The sequence below is a fragment of the Moschus berezovskii genome, chromosome 18, assembly GCF_049115385.1.
Source record: "Moschus berezovskii isolate FMDL1 chromosome 18, NW_MosBer_1.0, whole genome shotgun sequence".
Lineage (NCBI taxonomy): Eukaryota > Metazoa > Chordata > Mammalia > Artiodactyla > Moschidae > Moschus > Moschus berezovskii.
The window spans coordinates 76063300-76075793 of NC_142477.1; the positions used below are offsets into that span (position 1 = coordinate 76063300).

Below are 12494 nucleotides of genomic sequence, written 5' to 3' on the forward strand. Positions count from 1 at the left end.
AGGCTGTCAGGGGCTCTCGCCAGGCCTGGGTTCCAGGGAGAGTGGAGAGGCTCAAGAAATGAGACGACAAACCCAACAGAAGAGCCTGGAGAGCGGGTGTCATCACACCAACAGAAGCCAGGCTCCTTCCTGCGGGTCTGGGTCAGAGGCCCTCCCACTCTGATGCTGCAGGAGCACGCTCTGGCTGGTACAGAGACCCAGGGGAATGACCGCGGCTGCTGCAGGGGAGAGCAGACACTTACGGCAAACTCATTCTCAGGGTCGACGGTCCCCCTGCGCACTGGCCGGGAGTAGTGGAACTTCTGCACGTAGTTGGATTTGTAAAAGCTGCAAGACAGGAAGAGGCTGAGGCCCCCGAGAGCCTCCACTGCCCAGGGAGGCCCTCCGCAGGGAGCTCTAGGCCTGGCAGAGCCCTCACTGTAGCATTTAAAACCAGGCTTTCCTTCTAAGAAGACTTAGAACTTTGTCAGTGATATGCCCTCTTAAGAACATAGCACCCCTCAGGGTACCCCAAAAGTTGAAATTCTATCATTAATACACATATTGGTGCCCGGGCCATTGTTTCTTATGACCTCGATGAAGGATCTGGATACATCCAAGGTCTTAGACTAACGGCCCTGAGGTATCTTCTAAGGATTCCTTTAGGTGTCCCAGCTACCCCCGCCCCCATCAGTCTTCTTGAATCTCTAGGGCTGTTCTAGCATCAGAGCCAGCAGGGCACGGTGCTGGCTGTGTGGTTGTCATCCCTTGCCCGAGGGTGCCTTACTGAGATGGGGATGGAAGGCTGATATTTTGTTTTATATTTAAAATTTTTTGGTTTGTGGGATCTTAGTTCCTTGCCCAGGGACTGACGTTTGGCCCTCGGCAGTGAGAGCACCGAGTCCTAACCACTGGGGGAACTCCCTTAGTGTACCCATTAAATCAAAGTGCAGACACATCCATTGTCAGTGCATAACCTTCACAAATGCCTAAAAGATGCGCCCCTGGAAAAAGTGCTCAGCCCAAGCATCATCCCCTTGTCGCCCACATTCTCCGGCTGTGGACTCCTGGAGCCGCTCCGGGACCAACCTGAGTGACAGGCTCTCCACGTCCTGGTCAGTGAAGCCCATCGCGGCTTCCTGAGGACTCCCTGGCTGCAGGGTGAGACTGCCCTCATCCTCCCGGCCACCCCTGGTTAACACCTTCCAGGGGCAGGGCCCAGAGGGCTCATGGGGGTGATGCTTCTTCCAGGAAGGAAATGGAAAACAGGCTAAGATAGAAGGGTACCAAGGCCTGTCCTCCCACCGGCTCTGCTTGCTTGGCAGCCCCACAGAATGTTCCTCCCCACATTCCTTCCCCTGAACTTCCCCTGAGGGGCTTACTTTATAATCTGGTCAGGCACCGGCTTATTCTTAAACCTCGGGTGTTCATCCAAGACGGGCTGGACAGTGAAACACTGGATGTCTGCAAGTCCTGTAGTTAAGAGCTCACAACATACTCAGGGGTGGGGGGCAATTCCAAGGACAGCAGGTCCCAGCTGAGACCCCCAGGACAGTCCTCTGGGGCCAAGTTTTTAATGAGCGACAAACCTCAAGGTGCTAGGTCCCACTGACCACTTAGCAGTCACCGTGGCCCTTATCAGAGCTGCAACCCTGTCCGAGGGCTCGGCCTCTGCTAACAGTTGGTTAGTATTCATAGTCCTTACTCTTTGCTATGCTGTTATCTTGAACAAGAGCAACACCTAATGCATTTATAGCTCTTGATTGACTGCAGAGAATGTCTCCCCTTGCTCTCTTTTCATCGCTCTAGTTCCACTGACCAGCGCTGTTAATGTAAATCATCCTTTCCAGAGAAAAGGACGTTAAGGTCAAAGAAGCTGAACAACGTGGTGAAGGCCACACAGCAACAGTCTGCATTTGGGTCTGTAACGCGAAGCTCAGGGCTCGTTGCCTGTAACTGGTGCTCCCTGCTGAGCAGCGTCATCGCCATCACGGGAGGGCTTGTGAGACACGGTGACTCCAGGGCCCACCTAAGATCTAACGAGCCCCAGTCTGTGTTCGTAGGACCCTCAGGTGAGGCACATGCATGCTGCAGTTTGAGAAGCCCTGCTTTAGAGCAACTGAATACATGCCATCCAGCACTCCGAGCGGAGAAGGAAATGACAACCTACTCCAGTGTTCTCGCCTGGAGAATCCCAGGGACGGGGGAGCCTGGTGGGCTGCCATTTATGGGGTCACGCAGAGTCGGACACGACTGAAGGGACTTAGTAGCAGCAGCAACAGCAGCAGCACTCTGAGAGCAACTGCCTGGGGCAGGAATATAAGGCCGTGTCCAAGCTCAGTGGGAAAGAGCTCCATGATTGATTAGTGATGCCTGCCATGGTCACAGGCTACAGAAGAGTTATCACGTGTGCCAGACTCTGTCACGCCTCTTCTAGACCTTTGTTCACTGTCAGTCAATAATGTGGCAAACCAAATAAATGAGGTCCATCATTGCTGGTCCCACCCCTGAACCTTACTTCCATTTCCCCAGCTTCCACAGCTTCCTTACCTGTCTCTTGTTTTCGGGTATCCAGGTTCTCTCCTCCCTCTATTCTACCTGAGGTCCACCATGGCTTGAAAACCCTTCCCTTGAGCCTGGCATTTCTGCCAATTAAGAAATCACTAACACCTCTTGTTGGCATTCAAATATGCCAATTTTGAATATGAACTATTCAAATCCTCCAATAGGATTCCAACCCATTTCCCAACATTATTTCTGAGTATGCAATAGATGGTACTGTTCCCTTTGCTTAGACTATTTCTCCATACCACCGTGAAGTTCAGTCTACCCTCAGCCAGGTGTCCCTTTCCTTCCTGACGCTCCACAGCATCGCATCTGAACACAGAACTCTCGTCTCTCCAACTCCCTGTCTTCTCTCTACAGCCCCCTCCCCACCAGACTGGAAGCTTCCTGATGCAGGTGCTGGGACTCCTTCACACAAAAGAAATGGCCAGAATGTAGTTCCAGGTTAGATCCAATCCTCCCTCACTCAGTAAACTCACTCTGTACTAACATGTTGGGGATGCAGCTGTTTTACTGCTGAAGAGCACTTCCACACTCGGCGAGGGCCCCTCAGAAAGAGGCAAAGACAGAGGTAGCGAGACATCGAGGCAGAGGCAGAGGCAGAGCCAGCGAGAGAGGGGCGGCCAGAGCAAGCGGCACTTAATACAGACGGACAAGCCTCATTGGAAGGAGTCAGAGGCAGAGCCAGCGAGAGAGGGGTGGGAAGAGCAAGTGGCGCTTAATACAGATGGACAAGCCTCATTGGAAGAAGGCACATGACACTCGGGAAATCTAATTTCCATCTCAAGCTCCACAGCAAACAGCCTTCTCTGGGAGGGAGTTCTTTCTGGATTAAGTCTAGGGCAGGAGTTAGCAACCTATAGCACTCTGGTCAAATCCAGTTCACTGCCTGTTATTGTATAGCTCCCAGGTAAGAAGAGCTTTTATAGTTTCAATATTTGAAAAAAAGAGTATTATGTGACGTGATAATATTAAATTTAAATTTCAGTGTTCATAAATAAAGTTTTATTGGGACACAGCTACACCCATCCATTTATGTACTACCCATGGGGCTCCCCCAGCACAACAGAGGTGAGCAGCTGTGACAGAGACACACGGTCCAGAGACTAAAATGTGTTCCATCTGGTCTTTCATGTAAGTCTGCCAAACCCTGTACTAAAGGAGGTTCTAAGCCACGTCTGCTATTTGGTCCTAGAGGAGAACCCAAACCTGTCCTGAAAAAGCCAGTGACATCACCCTCCAACCATGCCCAGTAGGCTGCACAGCTGAACCCTCCTCCCTATGCGTTAAATGGCAGAAGGGTGCATGGGGAACAGGAGACACTCACTCAAGAGACCTTTGCTGTCAAGTGTCTTCTGCCACTTGGGTACCTATGTGAGAAGACACTGGGTCTTGTCATGCAACACAGGAAGGCAACAGAACGGAGCATTAAGAGCTCAGAGTTTACAAACATCAGACTTGGGTTAAATCTTAGTTCCATCAATTTCTGAGACCTTGTGCAAGCTGTTTACATTTTTAAGCCTCATTTTTCTTATTTGCAAAATGCAGAGACTAAAAATACCCAACTCGTGGGATTATTATGAGGATAAAATGAAACAATGCATGAAAATGCCTGGCATGCCATCACTTTACAGTAGTCAATAGAAAACACTCTGTTCATTAATCTTAAATGAAAACGACGGCATTATAGAAAGAATGCAGACTTTGAGACAGACCTTGGAGTTCAAATCTCAACTCCATCATTAACTAGCTTCGTACTCTTAGGCAAACCACCTTACCTCTCTGCCTCATGTACTTCTCGATGAAATAGGGACAATTAATACCCACCAATAGAGTTTTATTGGGATTGTTACTGTTTTTAGTCACTGTTTTAGTCCGATTCTTTTGTGACCCTTTGGACTGTAGTCAGCCAGGCTACTCTGTCCATGGGATTCTCCAGGCAAGAATACTGCAGTGGGTTGCTATTTCCTTCTCCAGGGGATATTCCAGACCCAGGGATCAAACCTGAGTCTCCTGCATTGCACACAGATTTTTTACCACTGAGCCACCAGGGAAGCCTTTATGGGGATTAGAAAAATCTAGTTACAAAACCTTCAGTGTTATGCATGGCATGAAGAGGACACTGAGCAAATGTCAGCCCTTTCCCTCTCCACCTGACTCCTGGAGCTGAATCAGGCCTGCGTATGATGACACGGTCCAGGAACACATGCTTTCTCCTCCCACCATGAGTTAAAAGGCCACCTAGTTGTTCAATACCAGAACATCCATGCAGCAGGGCCTTAGTACTAATCCCATGTCTCGCCTCCAACCAAACTCACATGTGTAACCAGCCAGTTTTGCCACTGGTTACACTTCCACCTGCAAATAACCCTGGTAGAGCACGCGTGAAGGGCAGGCGAGCATAATGAAAAGGTTACAGATGAATATGTATCACCCGAGGGGAAAATATGTGCATTAAGGTTCGGCAGACTTAGCAGACCAGCCGTGGAACCTGTCAGCCCCATTTTAAAGGCTGTAACTTAATTTGTGCTACAGGGCGCAGCACGGGGGCTGGGCTAGGTTAATGCAGCCCTTGTAGCATCAGCTCCTGACCTGGTGAACATTATGCTGCACCGGAGCCTCGTTTCCACCATACCTCCCCAGCCGCACTAGCATCCTGTCACCCTGACTTTCTGTGGGCCCCAGCCAGCTCGCCCCATCCGTGCCTCCCTCCCTCCAGCTCTCTCTGGCTCCCTCTTCCCTCTCTCTCCTTCTTTCTCTTTCTGTTGGCCAGCAAGTGCTTTCTGAGGGCTGCCTGTGAGGATCACTGCACTGAGCAAGAGCACAGGGCTCTGCCTCCCTGCAGCTTCCGTGCTAGTGCCTCCATTTTGTTTTTTTTAATCCTTTTTATTGTAGAAAAGACTCTGATGCTGGGAAAGATTGAAGGCAGGAGGAGAAGGGGACGACAGAGGACGAGGTGGTTGGATGGCATCACTGACTCAGTGGACACGAGTCTGAGTAAACTCTGGGAGATGGTGAAGGACAGGGAGGCCTGGAGGGCTGCAGTCCATGGGGTTGCAGAGAGTCGGACATGACTGAGCAACTGAACAACAACTGTGGTTAAAAGTCACATTTTCAAACCATAATATTTTACCCATATTTAACTCGACAGTTCAGTGGCGCTAAGTACACTCACACTGCTGTGCAACTACCACCACCACCCATCTCCCAAAGTTTTCACCTTCCTTCCCCACTGCGGACGCTGACTGCAGCCAGGAAACTAAAAGACGCCTGCTCCTTGCAAGGAAAGTTACGACCAACCTAGACAGCATATTAAAAAGCAGAGACATTACTTTGCCAACAAAGGTCCTTCTAGTCAAGGCTATGGTTTTTCCCGTGGTCATGTATGGATGTGAGAGTTGGACTGTGAAGAAAGCTGATCGCCAAAGAATTGATGCTTTTGAACTGTGGTGTTGGAGAAGACTCTTGAGAGTCCCTTGGACTGCAAGGAGATCCAATCAGTCCATTCTAAAGGAGATCAATCCTGGGTGTTCATTTGAAGGACTGATGCTAAAGCTGAAACTGCAATACTTTGGCCACCTCAGGCGGCGAGTTGACTCACTGGAAAAGACTCTGATGCTAGGAAAGGTTGGGGGTGGGAGGAGACGGGGACGACAGAGAATGAGATGGCTGGATGGTATCACTGACTCTGTGGACATGAGTTTGAGTGAACTCTGGGAGTTGGTGATGGACAGGAGGCCTGGCGTGCTGTGATTCATGGGGTCGCGGAAAGTCGGACACGACTGAGCGACTGAACTGAACTGAACTGAACTGTATATTGGAATGTATTTTTAACGTTAACTTGATATATATCCCGGACTTCCCAGGCAGCACAGTGGTAAAGAATCTGCCTGCCAGTGCAGGGCGATGCAAGAGACACGGATTCAATCCCTGGGTTGGGAAGATCTCTTGGAGGAGGAAACGGCAACCCACTCTAGTATTCTCGCCTGAAAAATTCTATGGACAGAGGAGCCTGGTGGGCTACAGTCCATGGGGTCACGGAGAGCTGGGAACCTCTGAGCACACACATATTCACTATATGCCCGATGAACAGACTGTGCCTTCTTGTTTTTTTTCTCTGTGCCATTCAGTTGACATATGTACACTACTATGTATGAAGCAGTTTTTCATTTGAAATCACAAAAGATAATGACAGATTGAGATCAGTTTGCTAAACGAAAACAAACAGGGGTTGAGATAGCAGAGTACTGAAGGCTTCCAATCAGGTGACCAAGGAAGGCCTCTTCTGGGAAGTGATGCTGAGTTAGAATCTGATGGATGAGAAAGGAGCTGCGGGAAAGGCATTCCAAGCAAAGAGAAGAGAAAACACATAGGCCCAGAGGCAAGAACAAGTGGGCATGTTTGAGGAACAGAAACAAGATGTGTGTGGCAGAGAAGCATGAGAGAGGGAGGGAAAAGTTGGGGGCAATGACGCTGGAGACACAGGCAGGGGCCAGAGGAAGGACAGCCTTGCAGGCTTGTTCAGGAGTTCTGATTTTACTGTAAGAGCAACGTGCCACCATTTCAGTTCTTGGAACCCCAGGGCCTTTGCACACGACGCTCTTTCCTGCTGCCTAGGACATTTTCCCGCCTCATCACTCGCCTTCAACATCACCCTCCTCAAGGAAGACTTTCCTTCCCTCCCAATCACGGTAACCAGCAGGGCTTTCTTACAGCATTGATCACATTTTTACAAATGCCTATTTAATGATGCTGTAAACGTCTTTTACTTGCTAGACTGGAAGCTCCCTGGAGGTAGGACCACTTTGTGAGTGTAATCTCTGGTTCCCTGTACAAGGAAATGCTTGGCAGAGTCAGGGCTTGATGGCAATCATCACAAAGAAAGAAGGAATGAGTGAGTGAGTGAATTTATCAATGAACACAACATTTAGAGTTTCCTGAGATGGGTTCTTTTCGGAGCCCACACTGGACACTGAAATTGGCACTGCTGCAGTGATTCTGGCAGCAGTCCCCAGCTCTAGGACAGGGCTCTGTGGGTTGAAGTCCTGGCAGAGCGGCCCATGCCCGGCCCTTGGCAGGGGCATTTGTTAAGGATACACTGGCCTGGGGCGTTCTTCACATCATCCCCAGGCGCAGAGGTCGTGTTCATCTTCTCCGCGTTGGGGAACTGGCTCATCAGCTGCATCTGGAAATCTTCTCTTCGCTCATACTCCTTCCCTCGGTAGATGAACACTTTGTTCTGCAGAGAAAGGACATCCGTCAGAGATCCCAGGGCCCAGGCTTGGAGGAGACGGTTCAAGCCAAGCTGGGAGGCTGGTCAGGAGCACAGGGCTGTGGTGACAGCCTAGAGATCTCTCCACCCTCTGCCTCCCCTCCAGAGAAAGGATGGAACCTCAACTTACACACCTTCTAGCTGGGCACACCACATTTTTAAAAGGACTGGTTCTAAAGGGAGAAGAGATCGTAGATGCTGAGAATGTTTTCTTCAGACCATCCTATGTTCAGCCTCCAGGGCAATGCCTCACTCCACTGTCACACCCACTGTCCCACCTACATGGCCTCAAAGTTTCCCTCCAGCCTTTAATGGACCATATGGGCTGAACCCATGGGCTGGAAGGGACCAGCATGCAGGTCCTTCATCACAAGGCTCCATGGAAACACACTTTATCCTTCCCTGACACGTTAGCTCCTTCTAGACCAATAGTCTTTAAACAGGCAGGGATTTTGCCTCTTAAGGGATGCTGGTTATATCTGGAAACAGTTTTGATTGTTACAACTCCAAGGAGGAACACTCCTGGGACCTAGTGGGCAAGAATCCTTCAATGCACAGGATCGGCCCATAGCTGAGCGTTATCTAGTCTAAAATATCTATAGAGCTGAGGCTGAGAAACCCTGTTCTAGATCCTATCTGTGCCACTGTGCTGCCTCTAATGGTACTCTAAACTCTTCTGTCCAAACCCATGCCTGTATCAATGTTTCCAAACCTGGATCCTCATTTCAGGCTTCCCTGATAGCTCAGTTGGTAAAGAATCTGCCTGCAATGCAGGAGACCCCAGTTCGATTCCTAGGTTGGGAAGATCCACTGGAGAAGGGATAGGCTACCCACTCCAGTTTTCTTGGGCTTCCCTGTGGTTCAGCTGGTAAAGAATACGCCTGCAATGCCTGGGTTCAATCCCTGGGTTGGGAAGATCCCCTGGAGAATGAAATGGCAACCCACTCCAGTATTCCTGCATGGGAAATCCCATGGACAGGAGCCTGCTGGACTATAGTCCATAGTTGCAAAGAGTTGGACATGACTGAAGCAACTTCAAGTCAAGTCAGGATGGGTTTATTATCATTATTTTTAAATAAGTTGTTTACCCTCCATAACTAATACTAAACAGTTAACCTTTCATATCCTCAGGATCTTATTCCATGGATTCAAACAACCATGATTCAAAAATATTTGAAAAAAATCTAGAAACTTCCAAAAAACAAAAGTTGCACTCCAGCAACTATTTACAAAGCATTTACAATGTATTTAGCATTGTGAGTAATCTAGAGGTGATTTGAGCCATTTAGGAGATAGTAAACAAACACTACACTATTTCATATAAAGGGCTTGAGGATCCTCAGGTGTTGTTCTCTGCACAGGTCTTAAAACCAATTCCTGGTGAGCACCAAGGGACAACTGCATTTTAAAATTGTCTTAGTTTTAATTTTGGATGTCATAAATGCAGATAGATAAAGTCTACAAATACAGAAATTCTCTGGGGACCTTGATCACATTTTTAAGAGAGAAAATGGCCCTGAGACCAAAAGGTCTGAGAACTTGTGCAATGCAGTTCCCGCTGGTAGCAAAGCTCCTCCGGCCCCTCTGAGCACCTCGTCCCCGGGATGGTGTGCTCACTACCTCACAAGACAGCCAAGGTTGCCATATATGCAGAGAAACACAGCGGGTGGCTGAGGTGCTATTAATGGAGGGGGACTGAGGAATGCGCAGGGAGGGACACAGCACTCGGACAACGGAGGGCCCCGGATCTGAGCTCAAGCGAAGCCTCAAAGAACAAGGGAGAGCCGAGAGGCCAGGGCCCGGGACCCTGGCCGGTGTCCGAGTCACCCACAGACTTACCCGCAGGAAGGAGGGGAAACCCTGGCCATAGTATCCAACAGCAAAGTAGTCTGGCTTTGGTCTGAGGATTTTCATGATGTTTTCATAGAATTTTGCCTGCTGGATCTGAAAGAAGAGAACTCACAGCTGTAACACTATAGATGTGTATTAAAGGCACATTCAGCTCCGAGGGGTTAAGACGTGATCATGACACCAGAACAAATGTGCCAAGTGCACATGTTTGCATATTCACGGCACTGTCTGTCATCATAATAGTGATATATTTACAATATACCAGGTAACCTGTTAATCATCCTACCGGCAGTAACACACGTGCTTGCATCACCCTCATAGCAATCCCAAGGAACCGTTTCTCTGCTTTGCAGATAAAGAAGTGGTGTCTCAGTGCGTCCAGTAAGTATGGAGCTGAATCCAGCCAGCTGTTCAGAGCCCCGCCAGCACCATCACTCTGCTCCCAGCGGAAGCACGTCTGCGGCAGTCTATAGATGGGTAAGTGTCTCTGGATATGGATGTCTTCCTGTGTGTGCACACCCATCCTACTTCAGCAGTTCCAAGAGGTGCGTGCTTTTATATTTAAACATCTTTGAAAAGAGTTGGTATTTTACTTCATACCTAACGGCATCTTCCAATCGCTATTAACTGGAGAGAAGTCATGACGGGGCAGGTAAAATAGAGCAATGCAGCTCACAGCCGACAGCATTTCACGCTGAACACAATATGGAGGATAAATGCGTGTGGCCCTGGCTGTGCACTTGTGTGATGTGGGCTTGGTGCACAGCCGCACACGTCCATTAGTGTGTGCGTGAGTGTATACTGGGGCACGGGTATACGGATGTGCACAGGTGGTGGTGGTGGTGATGGTTTAGTCCGTAACGCAGGACATATGTAGTTGTTAGTACAAATTATTTGTTTGTTTTAGTTGCTAAGTCGTGTCCATCTCTTTGGCGATCCCATGGATTGTAGCCCGCCAGGCTCCTCTGTCCATGAGATTCTCCAGCAACAGTATTGGAGTGGGCTGCATCTGCTATTTCAGGCTCTATGAATGTGTGCGTGTATGCATGCATGTGTCCTGCATACATTAGAAGGCATGTGTGTCTCCATACCTGCAAACATCTGTGTGGGCAGACTCGGGCAGACATGAGTGTCTCCTGGTGCAAGCGGTGTGTGCGTTGACATCATGCCCGAGAACACTGTATTTCACACCCGTCCCCCCACCAGAATAAGCTACCAATCCTCTTCCAGCACTGACGCTCACTTCACAGTTCCCTAGAAAGAGCGGGGCTGACTAACCTCTCAAAATGTGCTCAGATGGTGGCCTGGGTCTCAGGCCGCCAGGACAGGTGTGTGGGGAGAGTAGCCCCCCAGGCCACCTTCCAACCAGCCTGGGCCTCTGCTTCTCCCTACTTCCCACTTTCCCCACCAAATCACGAAACTCCAGGAGCTAATGGGAATGGCCAGATGGGGAGCACTTTAATGTGACTTATCTGTTAATCAGAAAGCAGGAATTTGCGTTTGTATCTAATTGGTTTAGTGATCTGTGGGAATCTCACAGCGCATGTGGCACAGGGCTTATCGGGTGTGCGCCAGCAGCAGCATCCCAGCACTGAGCAGGTACTTAGCGCTCCATCCGAGAAACTGTGACCAATGAGCTTTCCCAGAAGACCTCCCGTTGGAAATATTCCCAGCTGGGAGGAAATGCTCAGCACAGTTTGGCGCAGCTCAGCCCGACTTCCATTCCTTTCCCGGTGTCCTAACCCTACATGGTCTCCTGTCTCGGCTCCTCCTCTCCTCAGCCTCTCTGCCCAGCCACGGCCCCAAGCACCCAACCTCCAGGGCAGCCAGCTCCCCCTGGGGACTCCTTACCAAGTTCTGGCTCAGCAGCTCATAGTCAAAGATTTCCATCTCATACTGTTCTGCCAGCTCCTTGCACAGACTGATGGCCTCTTCCCACATCTACAAGGAAAGTCATGGAGACAAAGGTTAGAGAGGGCTCTGGGCTTGCAGAGCCATTGCTGAGGAAGGCACCGGGGCAGCTCCATACCTGGGACTGAGCCACAAGCCTCCCTGTAGCCAGACCCAGTCATACCCAGGGAACCAAATGCATCCCAAGAAGCAGGCCTATCCTCTGCTTCTCACCCTCGTTTCCTGTTAAATAATGGAACACCCACACACTAGGCTAAGTGCTTTATTTACATGCTCTCTGGATCTTCACAACCTTTCTGAGAGGTGACTAGCAGCACCTGCATTTCCCAGGCGAGAAACAGAGGTTCACACCGGCAAAGCATCCACCCCAGGTCAAAGGCCTAACCTAAAACAGGGCCAGGATGTGCACTTGAGAATGACCCTTGACCTTATGCTAAGCTATAGTGGGCCAAACTGAGGAAGCAGCATTGACAAATATGTACACTGCCATGTGCAAAAGAGGCAGCCAGCAGGAAGCTGCTACACGGCAAGGGGGCCCGGTCTGGGGCTCTGTGATGACCTCGAGGGGTGAGGTGACCGGAGGGGAAGGCGGCTCAGGAGGCAGCGGATATGTGTGGCGCATGCGTGCTGACTCATGCTGTTGCACAGCAGAAACCAACACAGCACTGTAAACATCGCAAAGCAATTTTCCTCCAGTTAAAAAAAGATCCCCTCCCTTAGAAAGTGTGTGTCCCTCAATCATGTCCGACTTTTTGCAACCCCATGGACTGTAGCCCACCACACTCGTCTGTCTGTGGGATTCCCCAGGCAAGAATATGAGATTGGATAGCCACTCCCTTCTCCAGGGGATCTTCCTGACCCAGGTTTCAGAGCTGGGCCTCCTGCATTGCAGGTGGATCTTTACTATCTGAGCCAC

General features: G+C 49.9%; 1 protein-coding gene across 1 annotated transcript in view; it reads right to left on the reverse strand.

Moving 5' to 3' along the window:
• The window catches only part of DOCK2 (dedicator of cytokinesis 2), a 473020-nt gene that overhangs the window by 25702 nt on the left and 434824 nt on the right, over positions 1-12494 (reverse strand). The window contains exons 39-43 of the mRNA XM_055421792.2: positions 11519-11608; positions 9656-9760; positions 7642-7783; positions 1362-1443; positions 243-327 (exon numbers count right to left, since the gene is read on the reverse strand). Of these exons, the coding sequence (XP_055277767.2) occupies positions 243-327; positions 1362-1443; positions 7642-7783; positions 9656-9760; positions 11519-11608 (504 nt within the window). The remainder of the gene's footprint in view (positions 1-242; positions 328-1361; positions 1444-7641; positions 7784-9655; positions 9761-11518; positions 11609-12494) is intronic.